Source organism: Epinephelus fuscoguttatus, linkage group LG12 (assembly GCF_011397635.1).
Source record: "Epinephelus fuscoguttatus linkage group LG12, E.fuscoguttatus.final_Chr_v1".
Classification (NCBI taxonomy): Eukaryota; Metazoa; Chordata; class Actinopteri; order Perciformes; family Serranidae; genus Epinephelus; species Epinephelus fuscoguttatus.
Window position 1 is genome coordinate 10,809,330 of NC_064763.1, and position 20,417 is coordinate 10,829,746.

Consider the following 20,417-nt stretch of genomic DNA (forward strand, 5'->3'; position numbering starts at 1 on the left):
TAAAATACAATCTATACTGATCTGAAGTTGCTATTAATGAAATCTCTCAAAGGAGGCTACTACTTCCTTGATTTTTAGTATGAGAACTGCACACGCAGTTCCATGAGCACGTTCTGAACACAATGGTAAGAACACACATAAAACTGTTGAATATGTCGCAGCAAGCTATTATCTCAGAAGCTGTGAGCCACGAAAGCCTTCGACGGCATTTCACAACCATAACATGTTGACACTTTATTTCCACATATTTCCTGAGAGCTAGCTTTGCAGTTATCTTCCTTGTTTTGACTTCCTCTTTGCAGCGTCAAAGCTCAATGGTCAAACGGATTGTCTTGTGCACCGTGTCATCATTGTGAACTCTTGTGAGAGACAGAGGAGCGTTGCACTCAGACTCGTCGGCTTCACCATCAACAGATCTGAACGTTCAGGTAACAGATTGATGTTTGATTTATAAAATGTTCTGTACAAAAAACATTTTTATGTAAAAAAGGTAATATGTGCATGTTTTTATGTTTCTGGTAATGTGTGGTTGGAGTGGTTCCAGTGTCTTGTTCATTTATTCCACAGAGCCATCTTTCATGTTGTGAGATCAGGCCCCCCACTTAGTGTATTTGACAAGCTGAGTTGGACACTCTGTATCTCTGAGTGTCAGTTTGTCAAATACCCCAAGTGAGGTGTCACTTGTCTACAAAAGTAACCCATCCTGGGTGCCTCTACAGACTGACCAGTCAGCTCTACAGGGTGGCCTACCACACCAACGAAACTGGCAACACCACGGCAACGGGCTCAAAACCCTTTTCTTGTTAAACTTTTGAGGATATAGAAAAGGAACGAAGTTTACAGTGGTTAAAGTGCTTTTTATTTTTAAAAAAGTGTTTTGACACAAAATGCATCCAGAAAGTTACAGAGATAAAAAATAAGGTTGTGAAAAATACTGTATTTATGTTTTTGTTATATTATGTGTATTCACACACATCCATGTACTGGAAAAAAATATTGATTTCTACATGACTGCAGTGAACAGCTTTTCATAAGCCTGCATATCTGTAAACCCATTTCTCCCATGGAGCATTTTGCTAAATTGTTTTGTTCAGCCGTGATGGAAGTGTCCTCTTCCTGCCAACATTTGGGAGCATATGTTTTTTAGTTTCACTTGTGAATATCGGACTTTGACTTGCAGAGGGGGAGAGAGTAGCCCAATAAAATACACAGTGCCTCATGCGTCCTCTGAATCTTTTACGGGGAATGTATGTGTGATTACATGATCTGCCAAAATGCATCAACTGTGTATAATAAAGATGAATGAGGTGTCATTTTTACAAGCTGATCTGTGATCTCTTAATACTAAAGCTGCTGGAAATGCTGCGGACAGAAGCTTATCATCCAACAGACGACACTTATCGGTCCGCCTTGCATTTCCTGTTCCTGTGGGAACCTGCTGTATCGCCTGCATGTGTAAAAACTAATGTTTGTGCCTGTTTGACTTTTTAATGGCTACATTTCTGCACACAGAATGGGGCTTTAGTGTCATAAAGGTTTTGAAATGCACTAAATTGCATGATGTCAGTGGGCAGCACATACATACTACTATATTACGGTGCATCGTTGCATGAGGAGGCTGGTGTTAACACATGGTGTAAGTCGTGCACTCTTGACTGCATTCCATCTACCATGTGTGTTAGGCATGCATGGTATAAACAAAATGATGTGGATGATGTGCAGTCGTGTTTTATCTGCACAGTGTTTTGTGTGACTGGCAAAGATGTTATTTTTAAGGCACTACCATGAACAGTTCTATTAATTGGCTGATTTCTGGCCTTTTGGACATTTGTTTTACTCCAGAAAGAGTACTCACAAAATCACATTGTTAAGCTCTGCAGCCAAAAGACATATCATGTTGCTTTTATTGATTTCCAGAACTTTTTCTGAAGGTTGTCCAGATGTCAAGTTGTGCTCCACACAATAACTGAGTCTTGTCTGGCCTCCAAGGCTGCTGGATGTGTTCTTAAATTAACATCGTCTGGAGCAGGACTTTGAACAAATGTTTGAAAGCCACCTGAATAACTTGGAGAGTGTAAAAGGATCTTTTATATCTTTCTAAGATCAGGGCCCCATTAAACACAGCACAGACATCAACAATTGGTGCATCTTCTACCTCTGTGGGGAATGCTTTCTGTTGTACTCAACTGACTTCATTGCACAAGAGCAGTGTGCCTCTAAAAAGGCTGCAAGATCGTACATTACAGTCATTATTTGTGTCACTGCACCTCTGTTTGCAAGATGAAGTCCAAACCGCACCTGCAATACTATCTGACGTCATTGGGAATTGCATAAAAAGTGTCACTGTCTTCTCTGTCAGACATACAGTGTCAGTCTGTTGCACATTTAACATTATGAGCTTCGTGTAAGAAATTGATGAAAATCATAAATAGTATTTGGTTTCATACTGTCGCTACAGTCCCAGCTTCTCTATATTTCTTCAATATTTCCTGTCGTCTTTGCTGTCTTCCGTCTTGCATTTGTTGCTGTAATGTTGCCAGTAAGTGGTGGTAGAGCTCTACTCTTTGATTTGCTCCTTACATGAGGCCAGTTTTACATTCAAGAGTCAAACATTGAGCACATACACAGTCATACTAACATGTTCAGTTTGTCAAATCAGAGAGCAATCCTGCCCCACCACAGGCTCACAGATAGAAATACAATACACAATCTTTCTCTATGACATATGGATTTACTATTACTTACCAGATGTAAATCAGAGATATCTAGAAGAGATAAATCCATCTACAGGTAAAGACTGAACATTTTCTACACTGTGATATATTCATCCCCCCTTTTTTGTAATTTATACAGTCTGCTTGCCAGGAAAGTGCCCAGTGATTATTCATAGAAGAGTATGGGATAAAGTTAAGACACTGCAAAAATATTCTGAAATTAAGGTCATATCTGTGTGTTAGCATGTGATATACAGTGTGCAACAAGAACATATGCATATGACACATAATCAAGTGTCTGTGTAGATATCTGTCATGCAGGTTGTTAGTGCCAGTGTTTTAGCTGTTAGCTTTAGGATAAGCTAGTTAATGACTACAAGAGTCTGGGTTAGTGGTAACATCAACAGCCAAGTAAGCAAACAACATGCATGTAAGATCACAAAAACACTCAATAAAAGACAAACACAGGGGTGTCGGTAGCGTAGTGGATAGTGCCAGCGCCCCATGTACAGAGTCACCTGCCTCACTGCAGCAGCTGTGTGTTAAATTCCGGCCTGCAGCCTCCCACTGCATGTCACCCCCCATCCTCCTTCTGTCCCCACTCACACACTATCCTGTCCATTAAAGGCAAAAGCCCATAAAAATAATCTTTAAAAGACGCACATGCACACACATTGTTAAAAAGTCATATAAGTGTTGAATAAAAAGCTTTCAGTGTCTTAAGTTTTCGCCATAATCACAATGTTACATTTCACCCCAGTGAGTGTGGGTTGGGTTAACATTTCTTGTAGAAGTTTTATAAGACTTTACTATTTGTAACCCATAAAAGACAATTTACAAATGTGTACCAAGATCCACAAATATTTCACTATCCACAAACATGTCATTTTACATTTGTGTTGTGTGTTATGTCATATCCACAAAAATACAGACTGATTTGCGAATGTGCATAACTTACTCTGTAAACACATACTTTAATTGCACATAAAAATGTTACAGGCTGTACAAATGTAAACCGTTTCACCGCAGCAAATACACACAATATCATATTTACACATTTGTGGATCCATTTTTACACGTGAAACTGGTTTTGCACATTTGTGGATACTTCCTGTGAGTTAGTAGGTCATGTGATATTTGTGTTTCCTTCCTGTTTGTTTGTGTAATTTTGTCGAAGTCCTACCACAGCAGATCTGTAGAAAAACAATCTACAAATGTGAAGTATAATGATTGTAAAGCTTGTATTGGACTTCATGGGCATAATGTTAGGAGTAAACAGTATGTCCTGTGTGTGCATACTGCATGCAACAGCACATGCTTTTTAAAGGCAGCTGCAGTACTTACTAAAAGTAAAAAGAAAAAGTATGCAACCCTCTATCTAGCGCTAGCATCCTTAACAATAACAACAACTGGACACAAGGACAGAAGTCAGCCCCTATTAGTTTCCAGAGAGCATAGGGAAGTTGTGCCTGTCAGTATGAGCACATATTTCATTTAATGTTAAGCATGTGTCAGTAAAAATGGATCATTTGTAAGGATAATATTATCACAGTGGTGATGCCAATTTTGGGTAGCACATTAATAGTAATTCCCATTAAGTGTTAGCATTGAGCTAATTGAATAATTTGACACAGGGTTGCAGTGGTGGAAGAAGTACTCAGATCTTTTTCTCAGGTAAGAGCACAATAGAAACAAAAAGTAGAAGTACTTACCATGCGGAGCGGTCCATTTCAGATCAAATAAAACTACTGATACATTCATGTGTTCACATGCTGAAGCTGGTAAATGTGTTATTAGTTTGAATCTGCAATCTGAATCTAGAAAGGAAACAAAGCACATTTACTCACAAGTACTGTACTATGTAAGCATAATTTTGATGGAGTTTACCTGAGTATGTCCATGTTCTGCTACTTTATTCTTCTACTCCAGTACATCTTAGGGGGTAATATTCCACTTCCTACTCCCCTACACTTACCTGATACAGTTAAATACTAGTTCAACTGCAGATTCAGACGAATAAGACATGTTCGTGATGGGGAAATATTTGTGGATCATGGTACACATTTGTAGGTTGTCTGCTGTGGGTTATAAATAATAAAGTCTTATAAAAAACATTCATTATTTCTCACCTTGTGTTTGAGACTAAACCATACATTTTCTGTTTGTGTTACAGAGATAACAGCTGCGCCATTTATTAACAGACACATGTGACTAGTTTGTGTCAGATTTTAAACACATTGGCTTTAAAGAACGAGAAAGAGATACAGACAGAAATGTCAAAAATGTTACAACCATCCCTCATCTCCCCAACCAACTAGTAATCCATTTCAGTAAAGAATTCATCATGGGACTGCCATGGCAGCACTGCTTTAACTGTGGACTTTTATTACAGTATAACACTGATGAACATCATCATCATCTCAGGCCTCAGCAGTTACGTCTTAAGTCTGTGCTGATTAGATAAACTTTTAGACTGATTCATTTATCAACAAGTAAATTAGTCTCAATTGGTATTTTTAAAAATGCCTCTAAGAACTCTGAAATGCTGTCTGCTTCATTTGTGACACTCATTTGTCTAATTTAAAAGGTGAAAAAGATCACAACAGCAGCAAAACGTCAGGTAATAACTACTCCCTGCTATTTCTTAGAAACCTTAATACAGAGGGGGGAAATCATTTCTAAGATGTTTCCTTACAGGCCTCGACACGAGCAATTTGAGAATTATGGGATGCTCTGTGTTGGTTCCAAAGATTGCAGATACTGAACGCAGGCCACCATATGGGATCAATTTTAGATATTAGGGGAAAAATAAACTGTTTAAACTTGGGATTGATGGTGACTCCTCTCTGTAAAACAACATGAAGGCTTTTGCAAATGTATTGTATTACACTACAAAGCAAACAAACCCGGAGCAAAAGCGTACTTTAGTATAATGCATGTGCACAATGAGGCTCTGATGGAGGTCAGCAGAGTTAAGGACACAAAACTGAATCAAATACTGTACATTTCTCACCATACAGAAGCTTGAGAAAGAGAAAGAACTTGATTACCGAGTATTTCCCCATCTATGTTTCAGAAAATAAGGTGTTGAAATTCTTGCATAATATCCAATAAATGCTTCACACATAGAAAAACCTGAACGCTCTGAAAGAAGATTTTATTAAGGAGGAGATACAAACAATACAAAATATGTTTGCATTTAGAACTCCATAAACCATGACTGAAGGCTACAGCAAATTAATCACACGGTCAGTCTTCATGTTCAAGGTTCAGTTTATTCTCAAGAAAACTGGAAATGACATTGTTCCCAACCAGTCCTTAATACCAACACACAGAGGATAGATGTGAAATAAAACCACACAAAACTGCTTTCCATAAAAATCTGCTGAAGGAATCATTTAAACAACAATAAGAAAATCAAATCAGGATTAAAAGTAGTCTTAAAAATTCCAGCCATTGTCCTGCTGTATCCACTGTGGGATGAAAAAGACATCTATTTATTTTGTGTGGTTTCATCTGCTGCTGCGCTCAGTAAAACAATGTATATCCATACTGCATTAGTTGTGTATTGTAGATAACTGTGATCTGACCTCTAGCTGAAGCATCCTGTTGACACTCAGTCTAATTTAAAAGTGTTAGTCTGAATCAGTGCGATATCATCATTCAGCAGAATCACTGATGTCCAAAAGTGGCGTCTAACATTTTCACTGAAAACGCTGAAGCACAATGCAGAGATGTATCATTCTTCAAAATTTTTCTTCCAAATCCGGTCAGTGAAATCATCCAAAATGTGCACGAACAAACGGATAACCCAGCCTGCAAAATCATACTTACTTCAAATGCAGATATATTTGCAGGATCAAGAAATTGATTAAACTTCACAATGAGGTGAAAGACATTTAGAAAAAAAAAAGTTTTTTGGGTTTGAAAGATTCTTTGCTTTCACACAAATTTCGGGGCCACTTTTTTCCATTTTCAAATGCACCAAAGTCTGAAATACATTTGTAATGGAATAAAATACGCATTGAAGAAAATGAAAATTTGTAGCAGGAGGAATGTCTTTTAGAATTTAAAGTTTTATCTCCACATCTTTGCAGTGCAAAATTGGATTTTCATTTTGATATTTGATAAATTTCTCCTGCTCTTAGAGTTATTTGAATTCTTTAGTGATGTGGTTTGGTGAATTTTGCCACAAAATGAACAGCAAATAATAAAATATTGACTTCTCAACCCTCCCAATCCATATTCTAATATGGCATTATAGTCACACTCTAGATTTTTCATTCAGAGAAATTACAATCAGAGGGTCTGAGACCAGTTCAGATCATAGATCTACAATGGGACTAAAAGAAGTGTTGCTCTGCAGAGAGAAGTTTCAGCAGGAGCCATCATGGAGCAGAAAACTGATACAACTGCGAAACAGCATTGCTTGTGTCATCTTAAAGGGTACTTAGAAATAATTACCAATATATTTATGAAATTAATAAAATGAAAAACAAATATATACAGATATAGCAAAGTGTAATCTTTGTCAGCTGTGTGGAGCATTAACACAGTCAGGACCTCGGTGAGACAGACGTGAAACACTGTTGCCATTAAGGCACCTTTTCTATTGTTAATTCTGATACTGTATAATGACAGAAAATATTTCTATTTTATTTTACATATTTTGACAAGTTTTGACAATACATATACCTGTATGGTCATGTTTTAAAGGTTCAGTGTTGGGATTTTAGTGGATAAATTCGCATAAACTAAATATAAGTGTATTTTCTTTAGTCTATAATCACCTGAAATTATGAGTCGCTGTGTTTTTGTTACCTTAGAATAAGCCATTTATATCTCCACAGGGAGTGGGTCCTTGTCGAGGGAGAACACCATGTTGCACTGTCATGTTTCTACAGTAGCCCAGAATGGACAAACCAAACACTGACTCTGTATAAGAGAAAACATCCCCAAAACAATAAACACTGAGGGAATTCTAACCAGGAGAAGTTTCAGCTGGTTACAATCTGCAATTCTCAGTGCTAGAAGCTGCTAAATCCCCCTAAATCTTACATACTGGACCTTTAATAATTTAAACTCTAAACATACTTTTGGTGAGGTACATTTTCAGTCAATGCAAGTTTGATCAGTGTGCTGTAATTCAAAGTAATTTATTTTTCCTATGTAGACTATGCTTGAATGGCACTATTTATGGATGGAAATAAATTTTGATTTAAAAAAATTAACATTTTTGTAGCTACATACGGAAGCCCACTGCATTCACTAAATAAATAAAAAAACTGACTCATTATCTCATAATTATGAAACAAGATCTCGTAATAATGAGATCCTGATGTCATACTACAATAAGGCCTTTCGCTGATACTGTAATAACGTTAACGTAAGCTGATTTGTAAAGTGAGTCTACCGAGAAACACAAGGCCGGTTCTTTCAGAATAAAAGCATTATATCTGTAGACTACGGAAGCGCATTGAGATAAGTCGCAATTATGAGATCTTATCTGAAATTATTTGATCTGATCTTATCTCATAATTACGACATGTTGATTTTCTTATTTATTCAGTGAATGCAATGCACTTCCGTAGCTACTAAAGCTGCCACTGATTCAATATTATTGACAACAAGTTCTGACAACACTGTAATATACAGTTTTTTTTACTTGACTTTTATATATACACACACAGAAGCACTAATGATGGCAAGAACTGATGCTTAGTACAAGGTCAATAGAAGCAGGGGCAAACAAATAAATATGATGTATCACATGACAAATGTAAACTTTGCATCGACCTGTCTTGTTCATATTGTGTTCACAGAGGCAACATGGACACAGGCACCCAAAATACCTAATTCTAATATGCAATCACCCACATGTTTAAACAGACACATATATGCCAGTCCAGAAGTTGTGTAAAGTCAGACGAAAAAAATAAAAACCTTAATCAAATGTCACTGTATCACAATATATGCACATATACACAATCACAAACACACCTGCACATGTAATAATAATAATGTTGACTTCCAATTCCCATTTCTGTTTTGTTTCCTTAGTGTTTCCTGTTATGTACTCATGAAGTCCTCTGTATAAGCGAGTTATCAGATTCTTGTTTATCACCTTGTCCATAGTCAGCAGGAAGATCCTTTCTGAATTAGAAGGTCATTTACATATCTGCTCCCAATCTGCATGCTTCTGTAAGTAGTGTTGTATCTGAAGAAAACCAGAGAAATCCATCCCAGACAAGCATAATTCTTTCTGTAGATGTTTATATGATTTCAAAGTTTCCCTGAAACTACAGTTCTGTTGTGGCATTTCAGAAAGGGGTCATTCACTCTGTGCCACATAACATACATTTCCGCTGAAACAAATCTGTGAACAAGTAGAACGTCTCGATAAAAGCAAGGGTCAAATCTATCTGTATAACTGGTGGGGATGTACAGTCCTGCTGTCCTCACCCCCATGTGGGAACTAGGACCAAGTCCTGCTTTAGCCAGGCATTTCCCCATGTAAACATCATCAATGGGAAGCAAAATGATGTCGTGGGACATACTGTATATGACCAAAGCTGTGTAGCCAGATAAGAGGTAGCCCGCACCACCACAGTATGGAGGATAATCCTCTGACTCCTCCACCTGAACTGGAATATAATACTTACTCTCAGGCAATCGAATAGGCCCAACACCCTGGATCACATGGCCGGTAAAGAGGTGCTTGTCTCCATTATTGTCCTTGAGGCTTTGGAGATACTCAACCATGTTGTCTGTGTGGGCAAAGACGTCATCATCACCATTAAACAGGAAGCGAACATGTGGACAGTTTCTTTCCATCCATTCCAGGAAGAGCATCTGCTTCAAAGTCAGGTTGTAGAATGAGTCATTGAAGTCCCATTGGAGGATGTCATTATATTCACGTTGCTCCAGCTCGAGGACTTTGTTCAGTCTCCATTTCTCAAAACCATCATTTGTCACTCCTGAGATGAAGATCCTTTGGATCCGCGCGCCATTTTGCTTCCGCTCTTTAGCCCAGGTTTTGCGCAGCATCTCTCGGCGGTCATGGTTGGCAGGGGGGCTTTTAATGACCAGTAGAAGGAAGACTTCTGCAGATCCACTAGCTCCTCCACATTTATCAGGAATATCCAGTATCATTGGGAAGTGTCGACAGTGCCGATAGTACAGAAAGTCTTGTATATTACCAGGAAGTGAGGAAAAGTCTGTGATGTTGGCAGCAGACATATTTTGTTTGCATCTTGGCCAGGAGTAAACATAGGGGGTATTTGTGTTGGGTGGCTTTGTGTGATTGCCATCCTTTCTAACATGTAATTGGCGGCGGATGGTACTGAAGTCAGTACAAATGAGATAGAAATAAACAACCATGAGGACGGCTACCACCAGCATGAGGAGTCCTGGTCCTATACTCTTCTTCCTTAAAACTCTGCAATAACAAAAAGAAGTTTTCTCATTAACTTGTCTCACTCTGACATAATAATTCAAAGACTAATATTAGAGCGCTGCAAGTTTAAGTTAAATCAACCTAGCTGTAATTAAAGCTGGGGTAGACAGTTTAATCTCGGCATCACTGGGCAACAATCCCAGAACAGACTTTGAGCGTATTGTAATTAATTGTGGTCTGAGAGAACACCAGACTTCTGCACCTCAGCCTGGCTCTTTTTTAAGTCTTTTGAAAATCTACCCTGAACGGGAGACTTCGGACTGAGAGACTGTTAATCATCTTAATCACTGCTCATGAACTGCGGTCAAACTGTTAAACTAGGCAGGGCCAGTCAAACAGAAATTAAGCACCACCCACCGGCCTGAGCAAACTTTCTAACTTAACAGCTAAACAGTACACTAAAATATAATTCTGAAAACATTTGGGATGACAAATAGGCAATGCAGTAACAGAATCTTGATTTATATTTGATCAGCGCTGCCTGGTTTGACACTTTGACCGCAGTTCACGAGCAGTGGCTGGCATAATTGACAAGGTTCCTCGACTCTGATTGGTTGTTTTAATGATTCTTGCAAAAGCCCCTAGGAGCACTAGGAGGAAGCAGATGAGCATGTTTTATTCACAGATTATCTGCCTCATGTACTTCTGTCAGGATATGAGGACAGTCATATTTGCTATGAAAGTTACCTACTGTAGCTTTAAAGGTCCAGTGTGTAGGATTTAGGGGGGTATACTGGCAGACATGAAATATAAGTATGTTTTCTTTAGTGTATAATCAACTGAAAATAAGAATTGTTGTGTTTTCGTTAACTTAATGAGCCATTTATGTCTACAGTGATAGAGAGACCGCCATGTTGCACCGCCATGTTTCTGAAGTAACTCAGATCGGATAAACCAAACACTGGCTCTAGAAAGGACCACTTGTGTTTTCATGATGGCAGGTGTAGTTAGCCCCTCCGTGATGAGCAGTGTTGGAGAAACACCAATTTTTTTTTAATATGTGAATCTGCTTTATTCAGTGTTTCTACCAGTTTAAATCACTGGGTCAGTTTGTTCTAAGAGATAATTCGGCCCCCGCTAAAAACCTCCTGAATGTCTGGATAATAAGGTATCAGAGAAAAAATGTGAGTACACATTACTGATTTGTAATGTGAAACTGCTTTATGCTGTGATTTTACCGGTTTTAATCTCCCCAGATGTGTGGATATTTTGGCGCCCAGTAAAACCTTCAGAACAATAAAAACTTCCGTAATACTAACCAGGAGAAGTTTCAGCTCGTTGCAATCTGCAGTCCTCACTGCTAAAACCCCCTAAGTCTTATACACTGCACCTATAAGATCCAAAAAATGGACATTCATCCAGTTCATGGTGTATCTGCTTTGCATTTTGTTCTAAATAGCAAAAATTTGAGATGCTCATTGTCACCAGTTAAGTGTGGGTTCCTCTATGAATAACCAGGTCTTTCAGATTCAAGAGTAAATCCAGTTAACCTTGACTTAGAACCTCTGCATGTAAACACAGGGTGCTTTAATTAAGTGTATGAACAACTGACCAAACCCTCTTGTCTTTCTGTCAGTCTTAAAAACACAGACACAAATCGTTAATGATAATTTTGAGTTTGGATAACATGGCCATTGTATGCCTTCAACTTCACCCTTTAAGCAGTATCCTAAAGAAGGAATTTTGTTTAATCACCAAGTTGTGTTACAAGAAGTTGTAATTATTGCCTATGTAGTTATTGCTCTATGCAAATACAGATCACAACTCAATGATAAGTAAGAAAGGAAAAAAGAAAAACAAATAACATTTCATCTGTTGGAGCCTTCATGAGACTAAAACATAGCATCATTTGATTGTATATTATTTATCACATGTAGTATTTCTGATTACAGTACCTCTCATTCTGTGAAACTGGGAGATACTTTTTTCATAAAGTAGCAGAAATTGAGCCTAGCAGGAGGGGAATGACTAGAGAAAAATGTGCTGAGGGCAATTTATCACTCCAGGCAGAATCCAGTCAACTACTGAAATGGCTACACATCTGCTCAGAGTGGGTGGAACAAACAGTATGCGGCACAAATAATTATCTCAGACATTTAGTCAGAGGGTAGTACCCTGACCTTCTCTCTAGTTAGTTCCAGTTTTGGTTTGAGTAAAACATCTCAAACTAATGGAGCACCATGAACACATGTTTCTGCACATGTTTCTGACAGCAAGGGAATATACAGAAAAAGTCTATTATCAGCAACACAAAACAAAACAAATTTTGATATTTTTAAACAATAGATTATGTAAAAACAAATCAGGATTAGAATGGAGACGGGCAATAGCTCTGGGGGAGTGAATACCTGAATACCTACATTTCCCGTTTTGTAGCATTCAATCACGACCATAGGTTGTCTAGCATTTTGTGTGTGTGCAGCAGTACTGTAGTCAGAAAAGGGCTAACAAAAGTTTTTATAAATATTAACATTAAAACTAAACCCCCCAATAGCGACTTTAATATCTGTCTCCATCAAAATGTCTAAAGTGTTAATCTGGCTCTCTTTTTCATTCATTAAATATCTAAGACCAAACACATAGGATGAACTATTCAGTGGGTCAGTTAGAAATAAAGATGACGTAATCAGAGATTTCCCATGAAGTCAATTCTGTATTATAATTCCCATTGAATTGTCAGCACTAGTGGAGGTTGGTGGACTTTATGAATGATACTAATATGAAGAGAAGGATTTCTTTTTTTTTTTGTCTGCCTCTACACAAATAGGCTTTGTGATTGGATACAAAGTATCACTGATTTTTCTCTTTTTTCAAGGTGGCTTTGATGTAATTTTTCTATTGTTTTGTTGTTTTGCATAAATTATGGTAATGTTGAAACATTACAAGGCCGCAGAAGAAAATGTTTTTCATTATAGTCCCAGTATTGAGCAAGCTGGATATAGTTAAAGAGCAGCTGGTGTTAAATCTCAGAAAACATATATAATATAAACTATAAGTTAATGTTGTTTTCTTTGAGAATGAATGAAGAATTAAAGCTTTTGTTATCAAAATGAAATCCATCCTCCAAACTCTCTGCTGATAAAATATTAACACACGTGTAAACATCTAAGCTATTTATTTTACATAGTATAAGTCAACCCATTTTAAGAAAAGTAATGACATTCAGAGAAACATGTAGCACCCAATGACACCAATCTTCATTTAACAATAATTACCTGAGCATGTTGGCCGTTCAGTGCGAGCGCTTGGTGGATATCCCTCTGACAGTCAGCAGACAGTCAGAGTAGGTTGGGATGGTAGTAAATGTAAAGGTGATGAAGGCTGCACAGGATGCCTCTGGGGCCCACTTTGCTCCAGGCTCAGCCAATCAGGAAGACTCTGCTCTGAATGATTCAAAAAGTGTGTGTGTAAGTGAAGACCTTGCCTTTCTTTTATGGTTAAGTTGAGCAATTTGTTGAGATTGTTACTGGCGAAAGCTGGGAGAGAAGCCTGGAAGTCACTGCTGCCTGATGATGTATTTGCCTATTACCTGACTAGCTAATGATAATTATATTCACTGTAAGTAAATATAATGTGATACCGTAGCACCCATCACACCCGTAACAGTCATTACCTTGGCGGGTAAAAGTGGAGGTGAAGGCTGTGGTGGTAGGTGGAAGGCAGGTAAATTGTGAATGGAATCAAAGCCATAGGTTACATGTTAATTAACGGCAGTCAGTAATAATGATAATAAAGACAAATCCCCTCTTTAACAAAGGAGGCCCATTTGTTCCCAACCCTCCCCCTCATGATCTCACCTGTTCTCTATTCTAAGGTAAACCTGCCACCCCCAGCCACCTCCACCTGCCACAGGAGCTGTTGATCCAGTTTTACACAGCAATCACTGAGTTTGTTTCTGTACGTCAGCCACAGTCTGGTTTGTATCAGCCTCCAAACAGGGGCAGGAACAGGCTGCAACAAACAAAGACGTCTGCAGAATATCGTTAGCACCAACCTGCCCACCCTCAAAGGCTGTACATGTCCTGAGTCAGGAAACGGGCAGGGAAATCCTCTGCAGACCCATCACACCATGGGCACGATCATTACAACACAGCTTTATTAAATGGCAGTTTAAAAAAAATGACAGAGAGACAAAGATGAGAATATGAAAAATACAAATCAAAAAATGGGCTGAGAACAATCAGATCAGTTTGACTGCTTATAATCGTAGCTGCACACACTTTGACTTTTGGCAAAAATCACCATTTGTAATAAAAAAGGCATGTTTGTGACTTTTTTGAAGGTTTTTCAGTTGCTAATGTTTGAAGTATTGCTGTTTCACTGAGTTTCAGTGACATATCTTTGTCCAAAGTGAGCTAACTTTAGTTGTGCTACTTATTAGGTCATACAGGACCCTGTCATATTAGAATAGGCACCCGGTAGTCAAAAGATACAGTATACATTCTTTACTTATACCCTAAGTATGAACTGCTCCTAGCTGGGTGCTCTCTGCATTAGGTGTCAAAATACAACTTCTCTACTTTTACAAAGAATGCTCCCTAGCTGCATTGTTAGAACGTCAGACTGACTGACAAATCAGGCATTTTAACGTCATCATCTTGGGCTCGTGGAAATTGTGGATGTATTTTTCACTAACTCTTGAAATAACAGCACACAACTAACACTGTTGCGTACACATCAAATAAATTTATATCTGCCAGAGAGGACTATGGGGTGCCGTTTGTAAAGTGTCTCACGCTGAAAATAACATCAACATTTTGCCACATTTAGCTTCAAACAATGTTTAAAAAAGTATTGTGATTTTTTTAACGTCACCTTTTACCACATTTACAGCAATATTTGTTAAATTAGAAATATATTAAATAGTTAAATCTAAATATTAAATGTGGCACCTAAATGTTAAATGTTAAATCTAAATGTTTTGGGTGAAACTAAATATTTAGCTAATATGCAAATTCACACTGCCGGTCACCGGAAGTACCAAAATAAAAGCTCGGGATAGTCAGACTGTTTATAGAATCAAATAACGAATTAAAACCAACTTATCGGGGGAAATGGACACTTGAACATACATTAGCGTGATAATAACTACCTAAAATAACAAGAAACGTGTTTGGAGAAATTTTATTTGACGTGTACTTTGAGTTGTTAGTGTCCCTTCGGAGGGATTAACAACCTAAGCTAAGCTAACAACCGTCAGTTCTTAGCCCCCTTAGCAGTGTCTGTAATGACTCATTAACTCTTAAACGGTCCATGAAAAAAATATTTTTTTCCAGCGGATGTCTTAGTTACAACATGATTGAGCTAGCAAAGCAGTTTTGTGTTGCGATGTGTGGTATTTATTCAGTTTTGGGAAATCCCGATGTCTAGAAAGCACCAGTGGCCGCAGCAGCAGCAAAGCTATCAGGACGTCATCTGTTAAATGTCTCCCATTGTCGGATACGACATTAAATTCTCCAGTTAGCTCAATCATGTTGTAACTTCAAGACATCCGCTGGAAAAATATTTTCTTCACGGACCGTTTAGAGTTAGTGAGTCATTACAGACACCGCTAACGGGGCTAACAGCTAACAGTTAGCCCGCTAATCTCGATAACCATGTTATTAATTTCAGACCGTGATAGTAATGTTTGTTCAGTCATAGTGTTTATAGGCTTTACAAACACCAGATTAGTCTAAACGGTGATACAGTGACGTGAAAAACGTGAGATGTGCATATATATATGTTGCTAAACTCCGCTGGTTTTCTACCTGGAAGTATTTGTAAACAACAAAGTGATTTCCTCCGAAGCTAACAACTCAAAGTACATGTCAAATAAAATTTCTCCAAACACGTTTCTTGTTATTTTAGATAGTTATTATCACGCTAATGTATGTTCAAGTGTCCATTTCCCCCGATAAGTTGGTTTTAATTCGTTATTTGATTCTATAAACAGTCTGACCATCTCGAGCTTTTATTTTGGTACTTCCGGTGACCGGCAGTGTGAATTTGCATATTAGCTAAATATTTAGTTTCACCCAAAACATTTAGATTTACCATTTATATTTAGATTTAGATTTAATATTTAGATTTAACATTTATATTTAGATTTATATTTAGCATTTAGATTTAACATTTAGATTTAGATTTAGATTTAATATTTAGATTTAACATTTGATTTAGATTTAGATTTAGATTTAATATTTAGATTTAACATTTAACATTTAGGTGCCACATTTAATATTTAGATTTAACTATTTAATATATTTCTAAGTTAACAAATATTGCTGTAAATGTGGTAAAAGGTGACGTTAAAAAAATCACAATACTTTTTTAAACATTGTTTGAAGCTAAATGTGGCAAAATGTTGATGTTATTTTCAGCGTGAGACACTTTACAAACGGCACCCCATAGAGGACTGGCTAAATATTGTTGGTCTATATCAATGTCCCTTCTCCTTACATTACTTAGCTTGGAGAAATGATCCCAGTGCATGGCCCATAGCAACATACTTATACTTGACTGATATTTACAACTATTTGGTTGAATCGCCAGGTAAGACCATCATTTAAGCTAACAAAGATCAAAACCAGGCCTTTGTTAGCTTCAACCTCTACAGTTTGTCTGACTAAAAGAGCAAAATGCTTGCTGCCCACTGTATACTTAGTATCAGGATCCCACAGTTCCCTGCTGATGCCTCATGTCTGTGTCCACTTTTGTCCTCTTAAAAGCTCCGTTTTTTGGTTCTTTACCCTGTTGGTAGTGCATCCCATCACACAGCAGCTTTTGGACATTAGGCACCTTCACTCATTATGAAGTCAACAGAGAGCACTGAATTGACTTAGATGCATTCTGTCTCTATGGATGGTAACTCAACACCCCAGAGATCTCTACTGTGCAGACTCAGGCCCCAAATGATGTTAATAGAGAAAGGTGGCAAGCAAAACTCATTGGAGAAAGGAAAAAAAGGAGCTTGCTAATGGCCACCTTGCAAACTTATTAGCTTGTTAGCTTAACATTAGCTTGATTGCTAATGGGACATTACAGTTTTATTGAAAAGTTGTATTTGTAACCCTTGACTCTTGTCTACAGACCACTCCTCTATTGTGGAGCAGTTTATACTCCAAAAGATAAGGTAAAATAAAAGGGAATGGTGAAAAAGAATAGGCTGCAAAAGCTTGTTTCATTTTGGACCATAGCTCCGTCGCCTCACAATTTAGCAACAACAAGATGGCTTGGGATTGAAATTTGCTGGTTCAACAAAGTTAAAGTGAAATCTGCTAATCACAGCAATTCTGCTGGGTTTAATAGAAATCACAGCCAAATTTAAGTCAGTTTGAAGGACTCACCTCCTCCTATTTGTTACTTCTTGACATTAACATTTTCACCACGAGTTATTGAGACTCCTCCACTGTTGAGTCCTCCCTTGCTGGCAAATCCTTTGGTTTTCTCATCTCCACTAGCCAGTAAACTTTTCACCCCGCTCTCCACAGCTTGACTTGCAGAACAAGAGTTTGTAAATACTGGCGGCAACTGTAGCAAAAAGCTGTATCCCTCCTTGTGTCTAAAAATCATTTACAAAGTGTAGATTTTGAGGGGATGAGGGGACATCCCCCAAAATATTTAGAATTCCCCTAGTAAATGAAAGTAACAGAGGACCTTTTTTTGACAAAATAAAATACATTTACACCGTTCATTGAGTACAATTGGTACAGAAAAAGTCACCCGCATGTAGAAAATTAAGTGTCTGATGCTCAAAATTTTCCCTGTCAAAGACTGACAAATACCTAGCTATTAAAATAAAATCTCAAAACCTGAATTTAAATGTAAAACTGAGTTACTCCATTGTGTATTGTTCCCTCACTTTCTTGAAGATATGTGATTCTAACCCCAAAGGAAATCCAACACATCAAATAAATAAGCCTAATTGCCAAATCATTTTAGACCCTGAAATTCAACCTTGGTATCTTTGGAAACTTTGTACTCAAATGTTTTAAACAAATGTCTACATGTCTGATAAAAATCTAAATGCTTCCTCCACCTCTGGTTTGACAAAGTCAGTTAGGCCTATAACAACTTCTGTATTTTTAAAACTAAAACATGATCTAATCTCTGCAATATATTTCAAATGATACTCCCCTGCTGCCAGGGATGGGCAGTATTTCTATTACTTGTATTTCAAATACATATTTCAATTACATGTGAGTATTTTGTAATTTGTATTTGATAAGACAGATAAAAAGCGAATGTAATGAAGTAATGAGTGGAGTAATTTTGTATTTAATATACTCAAAATACTTTCTACACGAATCAAGAAGCAAAAATAATAGGCTACACATTTTTATGGCTGTTAAGTCTGGTTAATATATATATATATATATATATATATATATATATATATATATATATAAAATCAAGTTGTTGTCTTTAAATGGCTTTGCTTAGTTACACATAGTTCTGTGACTGTTCTGCCTTTTTGTGGGGTTCACCTGAGCTTTGTGTACAGTACAGGCCAAAAGTTTGGACACACCTTCTCATTCAATGCGTTTTCTTTATTTTCATGACTATTTACATTGTAGATTCTCACTGAAGGCATCAAAACTATGAATGAAGACATGTGGAGTTATGTACTTAACAAAAAAAGGTGAAATAACTGAAAACATGTTTTATATTCTAGTTTCTTCAAAATAGCCACCCTTTGCTCTGATTACTGCTTTGCACACTCTTGGCATTCTCTCCATGAGCTTCAAGAGGTAGTCACCTGAAATGGTTTTCCAACAGTCTTTAATCCAGACCACAAAGATGGGCAAGACCATCTCTGCATTCATCTCTGCAACTGGGGAGCAAGCGGAGTGGATGTGGAAGGACTGAACACTGGCTGTGGTTCTGGCCACATGGATATTTTTGGGATCCCAAATGTGATTTTCTTCATACTGTGGTCGAGAGCAGGTGCCAGGACCAGACTGGTGCTGAGGGTTCAAGAATAACTTCTGATCTCCAGCCACTGAGATCCTGGATTGGGTCACTTCCCCTTTCAACCAGGCCCATATTGTTGCTAATTTGTTTATGATTGATAAATGTTAGTCACTGGGCTTTTTTTGTGCACAATCTTAAGGAGCTGTCGGTATTACATTTCACTGTGATTACATGTGGCAAATAAAGTATTGATTCTGCAGCTGGTTCAGAGTTAATCAAGTGCTCAGTGTGATAGATTCACAGATATTCATGAACTAATAATAACCTATTGATGTATCAATATGGGATCTCAAACTCTGTTCTCTAGTAACTTATCAGTATAGTCTTCCATTAGACAATCTATGACATTTGATGAGTAGGTACCTAGGAACTGAGCAACAACTAATAGTTAGTTCCTCATTAGTTCCCTCACTGGTTTCTTAATTTAACTACTTAACTATTTAACTGCCACTCTTTGACATGTGATGGGTAGTTACTTAAGAAAGAGGAGAGATGGAGAAGAGCATCCTGCTAGCCATTGTATAGACATTGGAAATAAACTGGACAATCTCTGTGCCACATCAGTTTCCAAAAGGTATCAGGAACTGTAATATCTTTTGATTCATAGAAACTTGACATAATCCTGGACAGCAACATTCAACCAGGTGACTCTTTTTCTATATGCCAATCAGACAAAGCAGAGGACCTTGGGAGAGAAGGGGAAGCAGCATGTGCTCTGCACTGAATAGGGACGGGTGTGTCGGTGGGATTGTGAGCTGCTGCCCTGGTCCTTCTGTGGGCTATTATTGTCTGTGTTCATGAAACGCAGCCATACGGCCTGGTCAATGTAAGAAGATGAACATGCACAAGTTAAAGCAGCTGATGGGATCACATTTTACCGAACTGAACTGAACTGAACTGAATGTTTGTCAAGAGGCCTTTATGTGATCTTGAATAAAAGTGACTGTCGTGATGAGTAAGACAGTCTTTTTAAAAATTCTATTGAAGAAGGGAGACCAAATAAGGAACCAACACACTCATTCTTTGGCAGACCAGTGAAACAAGTCGATCCAGCAAGAGTCCCTGCAGCAAGACCTGATTCTTCAACAGGGTCAGACCATAGAGGTGTCACCTATGCAGACACCTGTACACCTGCATTGATATGACCATACCCCCCTCCATCCACAAAAACACTCAACACTGAGAATATACTCAACCAGAGATGGGCAAAGATACATCAAAATGTATTTTGATACAAAATACCCCTCAAATAAATGTATCAAAGTAAATACAAAATACTGGTGCCAGAAAAT

The 20,417-nt window shown here is 37.8% G+C and overlaps 1 protein-coding gene and 1 long non-coding RNA gene across 4 annotated transcripts; one reads left to right on the forward strand and one right to left on the reverse strand.

The window, feature by feature from the left end:
* Positions 1–331: 331 nt before the first annotated feature.
* Positions 332–1,221, forward strand: LOC125898368 (uncharacterized). Its single transcript, XR_007450619.1, has 2 exons — positions 332–428; positions 568–1,221. It is a non-coding gene; the product is annotated as an uncharacterized LOC125898368 (long non-coding RNA).
* Positions 1,222–8,476: 7,255 nt separating this feature from the next.
* On the reverse strand, positions 8,477–17,529 carry LOC125898369 (N-acetyllactosaminide beta-1,3-N-acetylglucosaminyltransferase 3-like). Of its 3 annotated transcripts, none has more exons than XM_049592155.1 (3): positions 17,499–17,529; positions 13,386–13,553; positions 8,477–10,152 (listed from the first exon to the last, which is right to left on the reverse strand). In XM_049592155.1, exons 2-3 carry the CDS (start codon positions 13,391–13,393, stop codon positions 8,997–8,999), a joined length of 1,164 nt encoding a protein of 387 aa, XP_049448112.1. In that variant the 5' UTR covers positions 13,394–13,553; positions 17,499–17,529; the 3' UTR covers positions 8,477–8,996. The 3 variants fall into 3 exon arrangements, with proteins under 3 accessions (XP_049448112.1, XP_049448111.1, XP_049448113.1); XM_049592154.1 differs by lacking the exon at positions 17,499–17,529 and adding an exon at positions 13,968–15,049; XM_049592156.1 differs by lacking the exon at positions 17,499–17,529 and adding an exon at positions 14,165–14,222.
* Positions 17,530–20,417: the final 2,888 nt, after the last annotated feature.